At 43.9% G+C, this 21,816-nt stretch overlaps 1 protein-coding gene across 2 annotated transcripts in view; it reads left to right on the top strand.

Moving 5' to 3' along the window:
- The window catches only part of LRP6 (LDL receptor related protein 6), an 83,851-nt gene that overhangs the window by 14,900 nt on the left and 47,135 nt on the right, over nt 1–21,816 (top strand). For both annotated transcript variants that reach the window (XM_032220791.1, XM_032220789.1), the window contains exons 3-5: nt 206–403; nt 18,479–18,675; nt 20,491–20,622. In XM_032220791.1, the coding sequence (XP_032076682.1) occupies nt 206–403; nt 18,479–18,675; nt 20,491–20,622 (527 nt within the window). The remainder of the gene's footprint in view (nt 1–205; nt 404–18,478; nt 18,676–20,490; nt 20,623–21,816) is intronic.

Genomic DNA, 21,816 nt, shown 5'->3' with positions numbered 1-21,816 from the left:
GTCACTAAACGAATGGTTGTAAGTCTAGGACCTCACAGACTAGCCCCATTATCCAACTCAGATCAAGAACAGAGATAACAAGCAATGTAGTTAATTGATATTTTGCTTCTTTTGGAAGATGCTTATAGTGTATTGGGGGGGGGGGGAGGAAGGAGTGCACTTAACCTATTTCTCCCAATTTATTTTTTTGTTTTTTAATTCTCAGGTTCATGTACTGGACGGACTGGGGAGAAATGCCAAAGATAGAACGGGCTGGGATGGATGGTTCAAGCCGTTCAGTTATCATCAATGCAGATATTTATTGGCCAAATGGATTAACCTTGGATTATGAAGAACAGAAGCTGTACTGGGCAGATGCCAAACTGAACTTCATTCACAGATCAAATCTGGACGGGACACATAGGTATGAATTAAGATGTTAAAGGAAACCTGGGTTTTTAATCTTAGACAAATGGAAAAGGCAGCCCTCGACTTGCATTGTGGTAATTGAGCCTTGAATTATAATCTTAAAGCCGGGATGGGCAACCATAACTTCTTTACTGCCTGTGGACTTCAACTCCCAGCATTCCTGAGCCAGCTGGAATTTGGGAAGACCCAAATGTGGTCTTAGGTTGTGGCCTTTGGAACTTCAGAATCGGGTTCTAAATACCTTTTTGGGGCTCCATCGTAGGTTTGAATAGTTGCTAAGCAACAGATTGTTAGACGAGGACTGTCTGTAATACAAGCCAACCATTGCCCATGATTTCTCTGCTTTTGTTTTATTTTGTTAAATTTCAGATATCTTGATTTAGAAGCATATTGTGTTTTTATCTACAGAAAAGTGAGGAGAGCTAATTTTCTAAGAATTTCCAAAGGAAATTTCTTAAATTTGTTTGATTCAAATAAAATCAAATGAGAATGAAATTATTCTCTCAAGAGTCCTCACTATTAGAATTACTGGCAAGGTGTGTATTCTTATGTTTTTGGAAGGATGGTTTTATTTTGCAAAATGTTTCTGTGCACAGATAAATGAGAAGAGAGATGTCATTTTATGCCCATTGATTGGCTTGGATTTTAGTATTGGGATATTCCTGCTTTTGAGAATGGCTTTTAACAAGAAAAGCTGGCATTTAAAAGAAGAATGACTGATTAATGCTTACTTTTAATTTTGTTTGTTTTTGTTTATTTTGCATGCTGTGTGGATTTCTTTCAACTGGGAGTAAATTATGATAGTGAATATTAAGTGTGGGAAAATTATGCAGCTATTCAAAACTACTTGAAATATTTATGAAGTCATTTGTTTAAAGTGCACTGAAATATAGAAACATTTACAAGTATGGCATATCTTTGAATGGTATAATTTTCAGTCATTTAGTAGTCTGAATCTATAGCAGAAAGGAAAAAGAAACGTTTGGCTTAACAAATGGTCCCTATCAATACAGGTAGTCCTCGATTTACAACAGTTCATTTAATGACCGTTCGGAACTACAATGTTATTGAAGAAAGTGACTTATGACCATTTTTCACACTTATGATCACTGTAACATCCCCACGGTCACAAGAATTACATTTGCATGCTTGACAGCTGACTCATATTTATGACGGTCCTGAGTCATGTGATCCCCTTTTCTGACAAGCAAAGTCAATGGGGAAGCCAGATTCATTTAACAACCATATTACTAATTTAACAACTGCAGTGATTCACTTAACAAATGTGGCAAGAAAAGTCGTAAAGGGGGGCAAAACACACTTAATAAATTTCTCACTTTGGAACATAAATTTTGGGCTCAATTGTGACTGTAACTTTAGGACTACCTGTATTGTCCCTCCCCTTCCCTGAGTAAGGATTACTCACAATATGGTCTTCTAATTGAATCTGACCACATGTAGAATACACAATAAAACTGCACCATTACAAATTGCAGCTAGGGTAGTTTTTTCTCATAGTTATGAAATCCCTGTCTTTGGCTCCTCTGTGGTTTTGTTCAGTTGGTTTCTGTTATCTCAAGCGGTCATAAGAAGGAGCCGGCATGCCGGTTAGCTCTCTGGCTAATTCTTGCTTCCCCCTTAAGAGCGTTCTCCTTTGAGTAGGAGAAGGAGGGGGGAGGGGCGAGAAGACCCTGAGAAGTAGGCTGGCCTCTTAGCAAAAGCTGTTTTTTTTGTGGCTAAGTTCTGAGGGCGGGGCTATGCAATTGCCCTGCAGAGCCATTTGGAAAGAAGGGGGAGGAGGGGCCCCACGTGGCCCAAGCCGGCAGCCTGGAAAACACAGATTGGGGGGGAATAATCAGCCTGGCTGCTAAAGGCTGCAGCTCCTAGGGGGAGACAGAAGAACCTCCAATCAGGTTAGAGATTACCCCCCTCCCCCAAGGCCTTCCAAGGGTGGGGGTGACTAGGCAAAGAGCAAATGCAATGCAATACAATACTATGCAATACAATAGCAGAGGGGGAAGGGACCTTGCAGGTCTTCTAGGCCAACCCCCCTGCCTGGGCAGGAGACCCTATACCTTTTCAGACAAGTAGCTATCCAACAGCTGCTTAAAAAGCTTCCATTGTTGGGGCATTCACAACGTCTGGAGGCAGGTTGTTCCACTGATTAATTGTTCTAACTGTCAGGAAATTCCTCCTCAGTTCTAAGTTGCTTCTCTCCTTGATTAGTTTCCACCCATTGCTTCTAGTTCTGCACTCAGGTGCCTTGGAGGATAATCAGGCTGCCTCTTCCCTGTGGCAACCCCTGAGATATTGGAACACTGCTATCACGTCTCCCCTAGTCCTTCCTTTCAATAAACTAGACCTACCCAATTCCTGCAACCGTTCTTCATAGGCTTTAGCCTCCAGTCCCCTGATATCCTCTGTTGCTCTTCTCTGCACTCTCCCTAGAGCCTCCACATCCCTTCTACATCATGGTGACCAAACTGAATGCAGAATTCCAATTGTGGCCTTTCCAAGGCCTTATAAAGTGGGAGGAACACTTCACGGGAGCTTGATTCTATTCCTCTGTTTATGCAGCCAAAAACTGTGTTGGGTTTTCTGGCAGCTGTTGCACACTGCTGGCTCATATTAAAGGGTTGTCCACTAAGACTCCAAGATCCCCTTCACAGTTACTACTATGGAGCAAGGTATTCTGTACCTGTGCACTTCACCTTCGTTGCCTAAAGGTAGAACCTTACTTCATTGAATCTCATTTTCCTAGGCAGTGCCCAATATTCAAGGGTATCAAGATCCTTCTGTATCTTTAGCCTGTATTCTGAAGTGTTGGCTATTCCTGCCAGCTTGGGGTCATCTGCAAACCTGATGAGTCCACCACCACCACCACCGATCAGCATTTAACAAACAGAGAGCTAACCGGCATACCGGCTCCTTCTTATGACCGCTTGAGATAACAGCAGTTCTTAAAGAAACAGTACTACTATCATGGCATATATTTTGCTAACCCAACTGTTAGCTTACACACCTAACACCCTCATTCAAATCACTGATGAAGATGTTGAAGAGTACTGGGCTCAACACAGAGCCTTGGGGCACTCACTGCATTCTTCCCTCCATGAAGAGGCAGTTCCATTGAGGAGTACAGGTGTGTGTGGTTGGTCAACCAGTTACCAAGCCATCTGGTGGGACTATGTCTAACCCACATTCTTCTACTTTATCTAGTAGTAGGTTATGGTCTACCTTATCAGGACTTGCTGAAGACCAAGTTAACTATATCAATGGCATTCCTATGGTCCACTAGGGTTGTCACCGTATCTAAGAAGGCAATATGGCTAGTCTGGTCTGATCTGTTTTTGACAAACCCATGTTGGCTTTGGGCTCTTGAGCTGTTTTTCTCTCTTTCTGAAAGGGGGGAATCACATCAGCAATTCTATAGTGGTTCTCCGGTACTCCAGGATCTCTGATAGATATAGTTTCAGTTGTTTGGAGATCTCGTCCGCCAGTTCCTTCAGATCCCTGGGGTGTAACCCACCTGGTCCTGGGAATTGGACTTTGCCTAAGATAGACAGGCTACCATTTCTTCCCTATCTCATCTTGGGTCCCTATCTGAATTTGGGGCGCTGTTCTTGATAGGTTGGATTGTTTATCCCTTCGGGTAAAGACAGATGCCAAGCACGAGTTAAATAGTTCTGCTTTACCCCTGCTGCTTGTCAGCTTCGGGCCACTTTCTCCCAGCAAGGGACCAATCGTTTCCTTAATCTTTCTTGGTTTTATCAGGCGGGATTTTATTTTATTTTATTATTATTATTGTTGTGGTGGTTCTTATTATTATTATTATTATTATTTTACCTTTGTGGCAGGCCTTTATTGTGAGCTTAGCTTCCCTCACTTCATCTTTACACGCACTCTAGTGGCCGCCCATTAAACTCCGTCTGTGTTTACATTCAGAATATCTCTGCGCTAATCCTAGCCATAGAATCATAGCACCCTTATGGCCGGGGGAAAAAGGGTCAGACAGGCTGGTCCCCATGCCAGAACCCACCACAAACTCAGAATGGGATGTCCGACTATGAGAGATCGCAGAAGCACCTCAGATAGCCTATGAATTTAGACAACATTCGCTGAGGGCAGAACATATAGCAGGGGTGGGAAACATCTGAGCCGACTGGCTCAGCCGGACCAAGGGGACAATTTGGAGCGGAAGCTGCAGCCAACAATCTTCAAGGAGCTGGCGGAGTGCTTCGTACGCCCGGAGGTCGACTTATTCGCCACGCCCCTCAACACTCAGCTCCCGAGGTTCTTCTCCAGGTACCAGACATGCGGGGGGGGCAGAAGGGGCAGACGACCTACGAAGCCCCTGGCCCAGGGGTTGTCGGTATGCCTTCCTCCCTTACCCCTGATCCCCAGGTTCATATGGGAAACCCTTCGGGAGGGGGCGGAAGGAGTTCTGTTGGCGCCTCACTGGCCCCGGAGGCTGTGGTTGCAGATCTCCAGTCGCTTTCAGTGGAGAGGCCATGGAGAATCCCCCAGGAGGGGATATCCCTTAACCAGGGGTCGCTGGAGCACCCAGGCCTTCAATGGCTCCAGCTGACTGCTTAGCTCTTGAGCGGAGCATCCTGGAGAAAGACCTCTTCCCCCCAGGGTGATGCAGACTATCCAGACTGCCCGCACACCCTCCACAGAGCGTATCTATGGCTCCATGTGGCGGGCCTCTGCCTCATGGTGTAATTCCCTGGAGCACAATCCTAGCCAGGCCTCAGTGCCTCAGATTCTGGACCTCCTCCAGGCAGGCCGGGACAGAGGGTTAGCTTCTAACACAATTAGGAGACAGATTTCAGCCATCTCGCCAGTTCTCCTGCGTGGCAGGGACCAGAGCTTGACTCACCATCCTATGGTTAGGCAATTCCTCAAGGGGGCTTCCAACCCCAAACCGCACACAGCGTTCAGGTACCATTCCTGGGACTTACACAGGGTAGGGGACGCTCCAATAGGTGCTCCATTTGAGCCTTTACGAACAGTTTCCCTTAAGTTCCTGATTCTCACGGTGGCCTTTCTGGTGGCCATCTCTTCCGCCAGGCAGATATACGAACTGCAAGCTCTGTCCACCAGGGAGGATCTCTGCTTCTTCCACCAAGACAGAGTGGGGTTACGTCCTTCATCCCCAGGGTGGGCCCTTGCTTCCACCAAACCCAGGAACTGATTTGCCCAACTTCTGTCCAGACTCTTCCCACCCGTTGGGAAAGAAGTGGCACTCTCTGGGCATAAGGAGGGCTCTGAGGATTACCTCAGGAGAACCAGGCTAAACGAAATCCGAAGCTCTGTTTGTCTCCTTCCAAATAGGGGCCTGGGTATCAAGATGACTTCCACCACAATAGGCAGGTGGTTGCGAACCTGCGTTGTCACTGCATACCAATCCCAGGGCTTACAGACACCAATCATATCACAGCTCACTCCACGCGGAGCGCAGCCACGTCCAGGGCCTGGGAATAGGAATAGGAATAAGTTTATTTATAGGCCGCCCTTTTCCCTGAGGGGACTCAGGGCGGCTAACAACTTATAGGGAGGGGATACAAACAGTGACATATAACATAACACATAATTAAAAAATAAACAACATTCATTCAACATTCGGGTGGGGGCGGATCAAATCTTTACCCCCAGGCCTGGCGGGATAGCCAGCTCTTGAGGGCTATGCGGAAGGTCTGAAGGGTGGTGAGGGTACAAATCTCCACGGGGAGATCGTTCCAGAGGGTCGGAGCTGCCACTGAAAAGGCTCTCCTCCGCGTAGTGGCCAGCCGGCACTGGCTGGCAGATGGCACTCGGAGGAGGCCTAATCTATGAGATCTAATCGGTCTCGAGGAGGTAATCGGCAGGAGGCGGTCTCTCAAGTACCCAGATCCACTACCATGAAGGGCTTTATAGGTGGTAAGAAGCACCTTGAAGCGCACACGGAGATCAACAGGTAGCCAGCGCAGCTCGCGGAGGATAGGTGTTATGTGGGTGAACCGAGGTGCACCCACAATCACTCGCGCGGCCGCGTTCTGGACTAGCTGAAGTCGCCGGATGCTCTTCAAGGGCAGCCCCATGTAGAGCACGTTGCAGTATTCCAGCCTAAAGGTCACGAGGGCGCGAGTGACTGTTGTGAGGGCCTCCCGATTCAGGTAGGGGCGCACCAGGCGAACCTGGGCGAATGCCCCCCTGGTCACAGCCGACAGATGGTGTTCAAAGGTCAGCTGTGGGTCCAGGAGGACTCCCAAGTTGCGAACCCTGTCTGAGGGGTGTAAAATTTGGCCCCCCAGCCTGAGTGGTGGAACGCTAACCAAATTATTGGGAGGGAAACACAACAGCCACTCGGTCTTTTCCGGGTTGAGTACAAGCTTGTTAGCCCGCATCCAGTCTCTAACGGCCTCAAGACCCCGGCTCATCACGTCCGCAGACAGCCCTGGCAGGAATCTGCAGAGCAGCCACGTGGGCTTTCCCCTCTCCCTTTGCTAGGAACTATACTCTTTTGCCTCAGCAGAAGCCTCTTTGGATGCAGGGTGTTGCAGGTGGTTCACAGGGCGGGGCCCACGCCTCAACTGGCATGAGCGGGGGACATGGGGCCTCATGGGTCTCCCTTCCTAGGGACATGCAGGCTTTGGTATGTCCCATTCTGGATACTCCTCCCCCCTCACTATGGAGAAAGAGCGTTGGTACTTACCTGATACGCCTCTTCTCATAGTGGGGGGAGGAGTATCCAGTCCCTCCCTGTCTATGTTTGTACAACTAAGTTTTATGTTCATTGTTTTATGAAGTTATATAAATATTGATGTTGAAGACGATAAAAGCTAAGAACTGAATTAAGAGTCTGGAGTGAATGGTGCAACAAGTCGGATGGAGCTCTTCGTCAAATATGGGAGGTCCTGCTGGCCAGGGGGCGTTGCCCAAAGAGCTTATCTGACTCATCCAATCATGAGAGGACAAGGTCAACCCATTCTGGATACTCCTCCCCCCACTATGAGAAGAGGCGTATCAGGTAAGTACCAACGCCCTTTTGGCTCATCTGTGGTTTTGTTCAGTTGGTTTGTGTCACTGATCTTTTTTTATTTTTAATTGTCTGTTGGAGTCACCCAAATATACTTACTGGATTCACTGTGGTTATTTATGTTTGTTGATTTTTTCCCCCCAAGTGAGCTCCTAAGAACCACTGGATAAATGTGGCCTGGTTTTTCGGAACAACAATTTAAAAAAAAATTCTTTGAGGTCACTCTGGGCAATAGCCCAATGGCTTGAGTATCTAAATTCAGTGCCAGGAAAAGTACTTTTTTCCTCTACAACTAAATATACTATATATTATATAGTTTTCAGTCCTTTTTAGGACCTGACTATATTAAAAACATGTCAAAGACTTAATGTAAAAGACCGTACTTAATGTAAAGACTGAATGTAAAGAATTATATGTGAATTATATTAAGAGGTAATTATTTATTGAAGTGTCTACATGAAGACTTTTGTGCATTTTTACAACTGTGTGAATGAAAAGGTATAATCTGGATGGAAAATATAATTCCGGATCCCTCAAATGGGATTTGCCTTGGAGACTTTTGGTTCCTCTGGTCTAATTTTCAGTCTATCTAGATAAGAAGCCAAGCTCCATAATTTTACACAATAGTTCGCCATCAGATCAGATTATCTTGACCAAGAATTTTTGGGTTTGGATGCTGCAAGACAACTATTATAGAAGTCGTATTGGCAACTTTTTAGCTAATAATGATATCAAAATCCTGGCACTGGGCTACTATTTGGACTGCGATAAAATGTAGATGCATCTTGTCTGGTATTACCATTTCCATTCTTGCATTGGGATTTTGAATGTCTCAGGTTCGTGGTGGCAAAGTTTGCCTCTGCAGATTATGCAGCTGCTTCTGTTCTTACTCTAGAGGAATTGTGTGAAGTTGTGACAAGGTAGTTTTTCCCAGACACCCAAGTACACACATCGGAAATATCATGCGTGTTCTGTTCCAAAATGCTGATGTGATGGCTAGGGCCCTGTTTGTTTTTTTCTGTACAATGGTGGTGAGTTCAGAAGCATGGAATCCATTTCGATCTACCATTGTAATAAGTTAACATTGTTTGCTTTATATTAAGTGCTTCTATATATTAAGTAATGGTTGATTATGTGCCATGAAGTCATTGTCAATGCTTAGCTACCATGTAGATTTTCTCCGTGGTTACCTAAGTGGTCTTTCAACTTTTCCAACTGCATCCCCATCCCCATCCACTGAACTGAACTCTAACTGAATCCTAGCCATCTTCGTGCTGGTTGTCCTCTTCTTCTCAATCATTCCATGTTTCCCAGCTTTAAAGCCTTTTCCAGAGAACATAAAGTTTCCACAATAGGGTGATTTGAACCTATCATTTATGCCTCAGGAGAGAGCTTTGGGCTGATTTGTTCTAGCATTGTTTGTTTCCTTGGCTGTCCGTGATATTCTTGGGATTGTCTTCCAACATCAAAGTTCAGAGTCTTCAATATTCTTCCTCTTCTGCTTCTTTAAAGTCCAATGCTCACTCCTGTAGATTGTGAGAGAGAATATCATGGCTTGCATTGTTCTGGTTTTTGTAGGTAGATACAAGGTAGTCTTCGACTTACGATCACAATTGAGCCCCAAAGTTCTGCTAAGTAATACATTGGTTAAGTGGGTTGTTGCCCCATTACACGACTTTTCTTGGCACAGTTGGTAAGTGAATCATTGCAGTTGATAATTTAGTGATATAGTTGTTAAGTGAACCTGGCTTCCCCATTGATTTTGCTTGTCAGAAGGTAGCCAAAGGGGATCGCATGTTTCCTTGGGACACAGCAACAACGGTCATAAGTATGAACCAAATGCCAAGCATCTGAATGTTGATCACATGACCATGGGGATACTACAAAGGTTGTAAGTGTGAAAAAGGGTCGTTAAGTCACTTTTTTCAGTGCCGTTGTAACCTGGATTGGTCACTAAATGAACTGTTGTAAGTCGAGGTCCACCTGTACACATCTCAGCAATTGAATATTTCTTCCAAAGCCTTCATGGCTGCCCTATGAAGTGCTCAATCTCCAGCATGTTTCTTGACTGCTTTTTCCTTCACTGTTGATGGTTGAGCCTAAAGAGGCTGTCTGCCACTTCAATATCACTATTGCCGATTCTAAGGCTGGTTTATCTAGTTGGATTCTCACATTCTATTGTCTCTCTACCAAACAGTAAAACACTATACGTCTCAAGTTTGGTCGGAAATAAATATTCTAATGCAATCCGTGCTTTTTCTGAATTAATAGCCATATCAAAAGTACAGATTAGTTATAATTAATGATTGTAATTGCCAGGGTTATAAAGAACCAGGATGATTCATTCTATAAATGGATAGTTACATGTTTAATTCAAAGAAGTTCCTGGGAGTTAACGGGAGAATGCGGAAAAACAGTGGAGTAAATTCAGTTAAGTCATAGGAAAAGGAAGAATTCTGATTTTAGAATCTTATTTCATCTTTTTTTTTTCAGCTAAGCCCTTGATCAGTTGGCAGATACCTGGTAAAGAGTGGCTTATGCACTTCAGTAAGATACTCTGGAATTATTTCTTAGATCCCAGTCCAAATCTCTTTCAAATATTGGATTTTTGCCTGGTTAATGTATGAGATTAAGGGCTTTATTACAAGCCTTTCAGACAGTAAAACACTCATACAGGAAATACTGTCTCCAGAAATAGTCATTTTTTTCATTAGTGAAGCAAAACAGTAGTTTAAACTTTCCTGACTAATGGAAGAATCTGTTTAAGACAATCTCTTTCTTAAGTGTAGTGGTGACCTGGATCCAGTCAACCAATGGTTAGTGCATCTTCTGGACATCCCTTCCAAGTTGCATATCTGAACAAATGAAGATGCTTGGAAGAAATACATTTCAGTATAGCCTCAAAATGTAGGAAAAATTAAAAACGCAGTAACGTGACTCTTGAGTTATGTTGCCAAGAAGGGGTTAATCATGCTAAGCCTTATGCAACTTTTATGAATCTGGTGATGGCATTTGACTCAACAGATAGAAATAGGCTGTAGCAAAAGTTCTACCATCCTTGTTTTTCATCCTGATTTTTCTCAACGTCATTTTATGTATAGATATTTCCCCCTTCACTTGACTCTGATTATTTTGTATTCACCAATGGTGCCCCCTTTGTTAGGGACAAAGGAAGAAACGACCTCTTCATCGTTTTAAAACAAAATCATGTTGGCACAAGATGATGGGGTTCCTAAACTGTCCCCAGACACAAACTGTTTAAGCTCTGAAGTTTCACCAAACTTGGAATAATGTCCACAAAGAACATGTTAACCAAAGTCATCCTTGTAATATGATTCTGCCTGTATGCAGTTCCAGCTTCCTTGGTCTTGTATTCTAAGTCAGCTGCGCTTTCCCAAGATTGTTTTTCAGAGTGGTTGCCTCATACATAGCATGTTAATTTGGTTTTAAACAAGTCATGCCTCAATTGGCCAAGTTGGTGGAAAAGTTGGGCCTCATTGGTAAAGAAAAAAAATTGTTACACTAGCTTAATCTGAGCCACCACCTGAGCCTCCAAGTGCAAAGCTGGATCCAAAAGTCCTGTGAACGTTACAATTTTAAAACTTTGATTTTAAATTATTTTTTATAATTTAATGGTAATTTTATACATTTTAATATGATGATTAGAGACAGGAAATGAAAACAAACTTGATTCCAAAGTACTACTACTAATTCATCCAAAAGAGACTGAAATCTGTTTCCAAAGGACACTTGATCTCTGATCAGGATCAGTTCTATCTTACCTGTGCCAAGTCTCAATTTTTGTTGGGAAACACCAACAGGGCGGGGGGGGGGGGAGAGTTCTCAAATGCAGAATTAGCCTTGAGTTCTTCCCCAGCTACAAGAGATCCAGAACTGACCCTCATTAAATTCCACAGAGCCTTATATATCTGTTCCCAAGTTGAAGCTGGCCATCTGGGGACCTTCCTATATAATAGGCAGAATATAATAAAGCGGCAAATTTGAATTCTTCATATGTGGGTCTCATTGCTTGTGCCTGACAATTTTTGAACCTAACCTATTGCTGACCAAACATGAACCAAAGAAAGAAATGCCAACTGCATCTTGATTCCCTATAGGTGAACTTGTCTCATAGACTTTATGTGCACATGAAATAACATGAGATATAAGATCTTGTTCTCACAACGGCATCTCCCCCATTATTGGGCAGTAGAAAAGGACCCCTCCATCAGACCCGTGAGGATCACTAGTTTACAAGAACTGAATACCTGAGATCCTTCTTTGTCATTCCCTGAAACCAACCTTTGAGGAAATAGCCAGAACCATTAGAAAACCATTTCCCATGAACCGGAGGAGGCGTGGTTTCCCATGCTACCTGCATCCCATGAATGGGGCTTTGCTTGTTTGCGCGGCCCGGTTTCTGGCATGCTGTGGACCAATGCTGGTCCATGGACTGGGGGTTGGAGATCCTGGATTAAGGTATTCCTGATTTTCTAAGTCACAGGTCACCAGATAGTTTGGTGCCAAGTTCTTCCAAGAGCAGGGGTGTCAAACTCAATTCCATTGAGGGCCACATCACGGTTGTGTTTGACCTCAGGAGGCTGGAGTGGGCATGGCCAGGGTGGGGGTGGTCAGTTGTGTTGGGGGCGCATATGGTGCCCCAAGTGTTTTGATAGCAAAAATGGACTCCCAAACTCTGTTTTTGGCTGTGATGGCCTCCTGCAACCAATGTTCCCTCTAATTTTTTTTCAGTGTGAGCAGAAAAGTATAGTGTTTGAGCAGCACATTTTTATGCCTGAGCATCTGAATTTTTTCACAGATGTCACCTAAGACAACAACGAAATCAGTATTATTTGAAACTCAAAGTTATGTTTATTCAAGGTACCCGCTTAATTAAAAGTGTTATATAATATCAATATCACTTAACAACGCTCCTGCTTAGCAACCAAAATGTTGGCTCAGAAAGTCTGGCATTTGAAGCACGCAAGTCTTAAAGCTGTTGTTACAAGATCCTTGTACCCCTAATCCTTTTAGAAAAAAAACCCAGGGGTCTTCAAACCTAACAGCTTTAAGACTTTTGGACTTCAACTCCCAGAATTCCTCCTCCAGTCATGTTGCAGCAATGTCATCTGCGTGGATCTGCTCCATCTTTGGTTTTTTCACTGGGGGCATGGCTGTCACTGAAGATGCCGACGAGCCCCTGCCACCATCAGAATAACTGCTGCCGCCTCCTCCTCCTCCTCCAACAGCACCACCACATTTGCTGCCTGGCGTTGTGGCTGAGGTGAAGCCGCCAAAGCTCCCACTGACACCCCTGCCCATGGCAGCAGCAGCGGTGCCTTCCCCTCCCTGTGGAGCACCCTGCTGCCTCCTCCTCCTCCTCCACCATGCTTCTGAGAAGGCATGAGGCCTTTTTTTCCTGCTCCCGCCCCCTCCGCCGCCATCCTACTGGCTCCCGCAGCCTCAAAAGCACAGCGGAGGAGGAGGGGGAGGGATAACACGGGGCCCAGCTCAGGTGCTCCGTGTGGAGGGGGAGGCACCACTGCCACGGGCGGGGGTGCCAGCAGGAGCTTTGGCGGCTTCACCTCAGCCTCAGTGTCGGGTGGCAAATCTGGCAGTGCTGTTGGAGGAGGAGGAGGAGGCGGCAGCAGAGATTTTGGTGGCAGCGGGGGCTTTGGGGGTTCACTTCAGCTGCAGCGCCGGGCGCAAATGGCTAGGATTGGCCGCCCACAAAGGACCTCCCCGGGCTTGCTTTGCTGAACACGGGGCGACTGACACTAGTTTGAGAGGCCGCGGCCGGTGCAAACTACCATCAGTCGCTCCGTGCTCATCAGAACAAATCTAGCCAGTTCTAGCCGCCTGCAAAGGACTTCCCCACGTTTTCTTTGCTGAACACGGGGCGACTGACGGTAATGAGCGGCGCAGCCGGCGCCTAGGAGGACCTAGGAGATTGGCTGTGCTGCGTAAGCTCCTGCCGCCGTCCCCACGCCCGTGTTAATCCTAGATTTTCTGAGGCCCCTCAGCTTCCGGAGCCTGTGACAGAAATCACTGCGCAGCAGTTAGAAACCGCTGTGCGGTGTTTTCTTGCCACGTACACGGCCGCGCAGCCGCAAACCTTAGAGGGAACAGTGCCTGCAACCCTTTGCCAGTGTAAATGGAGCTGAGGGGGGTCACCTACAGCCTTCCCGAGCTCTGTTTTCACCGGCAGAGGCACCGTGGACTGATCCTTCACTGTTTACAGGGCAACCCTGTGGGCCAGATCTAAACACCTTGTGGGTCAGTTCCTGCCCACGGGTCTTGAGTTTGACACCCTTGTCCTAGAGAAATTAATGCAGTTCAGTTAACAATGAATGAATCAGTGTCTTCTTTCAGAATGTTGTTTTTGAGTTCCCAGTCTAGCTAATAATCTTAAAATCCTCAGAGGGATTCTTTCTGGGTAAGGCAGACCAGGAAGTCAACAGCACAGGAGGACTAAAACTATTTCATTTGGCTATAGTGAGAGAATTTTGCAAGTCTCATGCACCTCCTCCAGTTAATTTGGAAGGCATTTCCTGAGCCACTTTTTAATACTATCTTGAGTCTCTGGACTTTAAAAAAAATGCTCTTGCTCCTTTAGGTAACAGTTCCTGCATATTTGTGACAATGTCTCTTCAGGTCTGGATCCAAGTTCTGTGCGATGACTAAGCAGGGTGCTACTTAACTAGGGCCATCTAGATATGGCCACACACTAAGTGTGATATAAACACTGATGCACAAATTGCAGAATTTTAAGGAACAGCTTGAGGAGGAAGGAAAAGAGACTTGAGAGGACCAAGAAACAAAGGAAGAAAAGACTTCTTTGTTCCTGAAACATTATTTGCAAATAAATCCCAGCCCTTTTATTAGCTTTGTAATTCCAGAATGCAGGCTACCATATTTTGCTTTACAACTCAGTTCTTGCATAGGATACAAAAGGTTGGGCAGTTGTGACCGATTTTGTGAGGTCTCCCCTGAAATGCTTGCATTTACGTGTTTCAGCAAAATAGTCTTCTATTTTAATGGTTCTTTTCATTTCCTGGCTTTGTGGAAAATTGTACAATGACTTAAAAGTTCAGGCTGTATGCATGAATGCATGGATTTATTTAACTTAATTTATTCAACCCCCAAGGCCTGGGAGAGCAGCCAGGTCTTTAAAGCTTTCTAGAATGGCAAGAGGGCGGTAACCACATGGGGGAACCTCGTTCCAGAGGGCAGGAAACATGACAGAGAAGACGTGTTTCTAGGCTCCCAAGAGGAGACATTGCTTTACTGAAGGGATCTGGAGTGACCCAATGCTGTTGGATCAAACAGGCTTGGCTGAAGCCTCATGAGATAGAATGGTCTCTCAAGTCACCAGGCCACAGGCAATCTAGAACTCCATAGGTCATTAATAGCATCTTGAATTGCATTGAGAAACATATTAAAAACCAGTTCAACTTAGGAAGCAGAGATAGTTACATGGGCATACCAAGGCGCACCAATTTCTGCCCACACCACTTCATTTCGGACCAGTTGCTCAGTGGTCTTAAAGTGAAACCCCATACAGACCACATTGCAATAGTCAAGTCTTGAAGCAACATAGGGCCTGATGGCTCCTGATCTAGGAAGGAATGCAACTGATACACCAGGCAAAGTTTGCAAAGGTTTTCCTGGCAGCTGCAACCTGCTCATTAGTTGTAAATCCAGCAGTACATCCAAATCAAGCAGCATTCTTGAATGGGGGAACTGTGCCCTGATGGGGTAACTCTTCCCACCGTCTGGCATTCAGTCCTGAGATTGTCTTAGCCCTCTATCCTTCCAAGGTCGGTAAAATGAGGACCCAGATTGTTGGGGGCAATTTGCTGACATTTGTCAACTGCCCAGAGTGTGTTGTTAAATCTTAAGTATTGTTGCTATTGCTATTCCATCCAAGGCTAAAGATGGAACACCCTGGGTTCTGGATGGCTGTAAATCCATAGCTACTACAATAGGATTGAATCAGTGATAGTTCTTCCCCATAGATCCATGATGGCGAACCTATGGCACACGTGCCACAGGTGGCACGCAGAGCCATATTTGCTGATGTGGCAGCCCTCAGCTCCAGCGCGCATGCGTGCCCCGGTCAGCTGATTTTTGGCCTTCTGTAGGGCTGGGGGAGGCCATTTTCGCCCTCTCCAGCTTCAGGAAAGCCTCTGTAGCCTAGGGAGAGCAAAAACTCACCCCATGTTGGGGGGGGGGGCGATCATGCGCACACAATTTTGGCATGCCTTTAGAAAAAGGTTAGCCATCACTTCCATAGATAATTTGTACAATAGCCAGACATTAAAATGGGACCTACTTATTTATTTGCTGCAATGGAGCCATAATTCAACAGAAATGATATGCAGTAATCTAATTTCCCATAAGAAAAGAGAAGTATCAGAATAGTGACTGAAAAAGAAGTCATGAACTTAGGACACGGGATTTGCTTTGTCAAAGTTTTCTTTTTCTCGGGGAGAACAAGTGCATTTTTCAAATAGTTGTTTGACAATACTGAATTCCAGAAGGACTGAAATGCAGGGCTTATGTTTGCCTGCTAAAGAAGAGGAATCAATTAATCCTCATTTCACCTTGCAGGAACAACCCTAATGAATAGTTAACGTATTCCTGGTGGAAATTAAATTCACTTTATAGTCTCTGGAGAAACATTCTTCCTAATGTGATGAGTGTTTTTGCATTCTCTGTACTGTATGTTGGAGGACAGAATAAAATTTTAGGAGCGGCTCACCATTTACTGGCAAACTCTTTCTGAATATTTGCACTCAGTTATTTCTGATTAGAACAAATTAGTGTTTGAGAGGAGAAAAATTAAAACTTATATTTAGAGATACAACAACAGTAGGGATTTATATTTTTTAAAATAACATTTTTTAAAAAGTTCAATAGAATGTAATGCTAAACAAAATTTAAATAAAGAAGTTTTAAAAGTATTCTGTATTCCTAACTCATAGAGCATTTAAGATTAATAACTGGTTATTTCAGTTACGTTTAGCATTAGTCCATGTTTTTCTATTAATATTAAAACTGAAGGCTAAAACATATGAAGAACGGTTGCAGGAACTGGGTATGTCTAGGTTAATGAAAAGAAGGACTCGGGGTGACATGATAGCAGTGTTCCAATTTCTCAGGGGTTGCCACAAAGAAGGCTATTCTCCAAAGCACCAGAGGGCAGGACAAGAAGCAATGGATGGAAACTAATCAATGAGAGAAGCAACTTAGAACTAAGGACAAATTTCCTGACAGTTAGAACAATTAATCACTGAAACAACTTGACTCCAGAAGTTGTGAATGCCTCCAACACTGGAAGTTTTTAAGAAGATGTTGGATAACCATTTGTCTGAAATAGTATAAGGTTTCCGGCCTGAGCAGAAGACCTCAAGGTCCCTTATGTTTATTCCATTCCACTCCATTCCACAGCTGGCTTATAAATACAAGACTGTAGCAAGTTCTTAGCATTAAAATGTGTCTGAAATACCATCATTTCAGGCACATTGTTGCACAGACTTAAATTCAGAACTCAGCAAGGTTTATTTGCAAATAAGCATCCGTACAATTTGTGCAGTTACTAAAATGGAAGGGAAAAAGAGTTTGACTGGGTGAAATCTTAAATATTTCTTGAAATCTAATTCAATGATCTCCATCAGAATCTCATTCCTAAACGCTGATAATCATTTTCCCTTTTAAAACACAGTGTTACACCCAGCATGATTTCTTTCCAGGACAATTGAATATGCCTGTTCTAATGGCCATCATCTTTTCTGTATATCCAAATAGTCCTCGGCTTACAATCATTGGTTTAGCAATTTTTTGAAATTATAGTGGCACTGAAAAAAGTGACTTGTGACTGGTTGTCACTTACAATCATTGCAGCAAAGCCATAGTTATGTGATCAAAATTCGGGCACTTGGCAACTGGGCATGTATTTATGATGGTTGCAGCATCCTGAGGTCACATGATCACAATTTGCAATCTTTGAACACCCTGAATGGGAGAAACTGGACTCGTGTAATGATGGCCTGATTCATTTAACACAACTGCATTTATTCATTTAACAACCAGGGCAAAAAAAAATGATAAAAGTGGGTGCAACTCACTTAACAACCTCCTTTCTTAGTGATGGAAATTCTGGATGTTAAGTTGAGGACAACATTATCTAATGCAAACAGTTTGCTGAACGGAGCTTGCTTTTGAGTGGTCTAGAAGTCTGTTTTTTGAACCCATTCTGGGAAATCCTCCTGTGGCGGACACAGTGTGCTTGTGAGAATTAATTTATATTGTGGTGGGAAAAAAGCTTGTCGTCCTGATTAGGTTCTGCAGTCTCATGACATTGCAAGCCAACAGATGCCCTCTCTGGTCCCGTTAAAGAATTACTGTGTCTACTTGATCTGTACAAATTATATTAAACACATTTTTTAAGACTTAAATGGTGAAATGTTTCATCAGGCTCATGAATTAAATCTTTTAATTAACTCTTTTAATTCTGTGGTGGCGCAGTGGCTAGAATGCAATAGTGCAGGCTACTTCTGCTGCCTGCTGGCTGCCTGCAATTTGGCAGTTCGAATCTCAGCAGGCTCACGGTTGACTTAACCTTCCATCCTTCCGAGGTTGGTAAAATGAGGACCCAGATTGTTGGGAGCAATAAGATGTCTCTGTAAACTGCTTAGAGAGGACTGTAAAAGCACTTTGAAGTGGTATATTCAGTAAGTCTAAGTGCTATTGCTAATATTCTGAAAATAATGTTAAGACTTAAATGGTGAAATGTTCCCTCAGACTCATGAATTAACTCTTTCAGTTCATTCCGGGGCTAATATTCTACTTGAAAATTAATTAAAAGGAAGGCAATCAGGCTTCTCAGCTGTTTCAAGGAGAAAAGATACAGGTTGCAAATTTCACACTTCTATCTTGATTTCAAGAGGGTGGGCAGGGAAGGTTCGAGAAGGATGTAAAATGCTGGCCTTCTCTACATTCAGGGAGATAATTTATGCCGCAATCCATTTTTTATTTTATTTCCAGGCAAGCTGTGATTAAAGGATCCCTGCCACATCCATTTGCTCTGACGTTATTTGGTGACACGCTGTATTGGACAGATTGGACGACTCGCTCCATCCTGGCCTGCAACAAATACACTGGACAGAACCTGCGTGAAATACATTCCAACATCTTTTCTCCCATGGATATCCACGTCTTCAGCCAACAGCGGCAGCCCAGTGGTGAGTTCCTCTTGCTGCTCCCAGAATGCCCAATGTAGAAATTCTCATTTGTTTTGTGGGTTTTTCAGACTGTCATATGTACAGTTTATACAGTGTAGGTACCTAACTGCTGTGCTTACTTTTGGGGGGGGGGGGAGAGGGAATTAGGCAATATTTTTGTGGTTGAAGAAGGTGAATAGTAAACAGAAGAAATTGAAGACTTAAAAAGAACAAAGGAAACAGCTAAATTTAATGTATGTTAAGTGTAGTTAATTTTATTTGTCAGACAGAAAGATCAAATGCCTTGGTCTTTAGTATATTTATTTTTAAATTTTTAAATTTGATCTTTAAATTACAGGAAAAAATGCCCAAATTCAGTCATTTTTGCTATCCTATTTTGACTAGAGTTTGTCACAGCCACAGATTGGTCTATGGATGTCTTTTCCTCTATTATTGGATAAAGATAGGTGTAGAGGAAAAATAAAATTCAGAAATGCTGCATATATCTTCCCAGTCTCTGTTGAACAAGAGCTTAGTTAGAATACTTGCAAAATCTGATGGTCAAGGAATGCAGAAAGATGACTTAGCTATAGTCACTTTTAAAATGATGCATTGAACGGTTTAAATATTGTGTACAGTCAGTACTTGACTTACATTTGGTTTTTTAGTGACCGTTCTAAGTTACAACATAACTGAATAAAGTGACTTGCAGTGGATCCTTGCAGTTATGACTGTTGCAGTATTCTCATAGTCACACAATCAAAATTCAGGCGCTTGGCAACCGGCATGTATTTATGATTGTTGCAGTGTCTCGGGTCACATGATCACCATTTGCCACTTTATTTATTTGTTTGTTTAATTTGTTTGCTGCTCGTCTCCTAGCGAACGACTGGCAGATTATGATAAATCAGTGGGTGAAGCCAGATTTGCTTAATGGTGTTATTCACCCAACAGCTGCAACAATTTACTTAACAATTATAGCAACCACAAAAAAAGAAAAGAAAGAAAGAAAGGTTATAAAATTAGGCACGATTTCCTTAACCACGTTGCTTAGCGAAATAAATTCTTGTCCCAATTTTGATCATTAGGATTATTTGAAAAATGGGTATAGACCAACCACATAAAGAAATATGACCATCTTAAGTTTCTCCCTACTTATTGGAAGATTTGAACATTCCAGAAAAAAAAATTAAAAGTTTACCTGTTCACAAATGCACAAGAGACTCTCTCTTCCCAAGTGGCACTGTTGACTATTGAATCCTTCCTGAAGGAAACTTTTCTGTTCATTTTGAAGGCATCTTCTCTCTTAGTTGGTCTCCAAGAATAGAGGTGGCTGTGGTTCAGCCTATATTTATAGGAAACTAGAGAGAGCAAATTTTTTCATGGACTAAACCAGTTATGGTGAACCTTTTCAGCACCAAGTGCCCAAACTGGAACATGCACACATGCCTGTTTTGGGGGCTTTTTCGGGCCGTTTTCTGACACACTAGCACGTGTGAAGACCAAGTGGCCGGCGCCAGAAGGGTAGCTGGCAACGATGTGCATGCCCACAGAGAAGGCTTTGCAATCCACCACTGGTTCGTTATCACCGGACAACACTGTTCTAGTAGGGCTTTCTGTTCCACTGTACATAAATATCAGCGGCGCATATCCAGATCCACGGTACATAAATGTCCACCCCCTGCAGTTCAGATCCAGCATGTAATGGGGTCTGCCTTGAACCGCTTTGGAGGATATTCAGCACCCATATTCATTTTATCTTTCACCCTTTCCCCTCTTGATAAGGCAGGTTTGCTACTAACAGGGAGACTTCTCTGTGCTTTCTGTATTTGACAGCTACAAACCCCTGCAGGGATAATAACGGTGGCTGTTCCCATCTGTGTTTGATGTCTCCTATCAAGCCCTTTTATCAGTGTGCCTGTCCCACAGGCGTGCAACTCCTTGAGAATAAGAAGACTTGCAAAGATGGTAAGTTGGGCATAAGCACTAAGCAGGGGGTCAAAACAATCAGGGAGATGGTTGCGATCAGGCGATGAAAGCCCCACCCACCTTTTTTACATGCATCACAATACACCTGCCACCAGAGTAGTCCAACTGGAAGATTTAATGTTTATTTAATTTATATCCCGCCTTTATTATTCTTTTGTAAGAAAACTCAAGGTGGCAAACATGTAGGAGCTGCGGTGGCGCTGTGGTTAGAGTGCAGTACTGCAGGCTACTTCTGCTGATCACCGACTGCCAGCAGTTTGCCAGATCAAAACTCACCAGCTCAAGGTTGACTCAGCCTTCCATCCTCCTGAGGTGGGTAAAATGAGGAGCCAGATTGTTGGGGGCAATAGACTGACTTTGTAAACCGCTTAGAGAGAGCTGTAAAAGCATTGTGAAGCTGTATATAAGTCTAAGTGCTATTGCTATACGTAATTGTGCTGAGCCGCTCACTCATACATACACATAACCGTGGTTTAGTGGGTTTATTAATATGCCCCAGCAGTTCCCGTCACCAAAAAACCAGAAATATCCCAATTAAGTCCAGCCACCAGCAGACCAATGCTAGTCCACAGAGCAATGGCCAATGAGTCCACAAGGCACTTGGAAGTTTTCCAATCAAAATAAAACCACCAGGCAAAATTAAATCCACAACACAAGAGGGTTGGTGGGGCACATATCAAGTGGCAGTGTCAATCCAAAGCAAGTCAGGAATCACAACAACTAAAAAACACACAGCTAGGGAATGAACACGTTATTCCCAGCATCGCTCCCCTCTTTCTGCTGTGCTAAATAGCCAGTTTTTGATGCAGCCCATCAAGAAGGGCAAGGCTGCCTCTTCGCAAGTAATGTGGCTGACCTTCTCTGCTTTGACCTTTTCTCTGCCCCTACATGTTCTTGGATTAGTTGCAGAAGGCAGTTCCTCTTCCTCATCCCTCACCGATTGCAGCTGCATGCTTACCCCACCTGGGCTGCCCTGTTGCAGCTGTGTTTCAGCCAAACCACTCTCTGATGGTTACTTAGAGCATTGACCAACTCCCCTCCTAACATGCCAGGAACTGGTTCATCCTCCCTCCCCCCCAGCTGACATCTGAAGAGTTATCTGGGGAAGCATCAGGGGGAGTCATTACACTAATACTCCTTTTCTTCCTATTTTCCCCACAGCAACAACCTTGT

Source organism: Thamnophis elegans, chromosome 7, assembly GCF_009769535.1.
Source record: "Thamnophis elegans isolate rThaEle1 chromosome 7, rThaEle1.pri, whole genome shotgun sequence".
NCBI classification, from domain to species: Eukaryota; Metazoa; Chordata; class Lepidosauria; order Squamata; family Colubridae; genus Thamnophis; species Thamnophis elegans.
The sequence above is the reverse complement of the archived record's forward strand: the minus strand, read 5'-3'. Positions and strand labels throughout refer to the sequence as shown.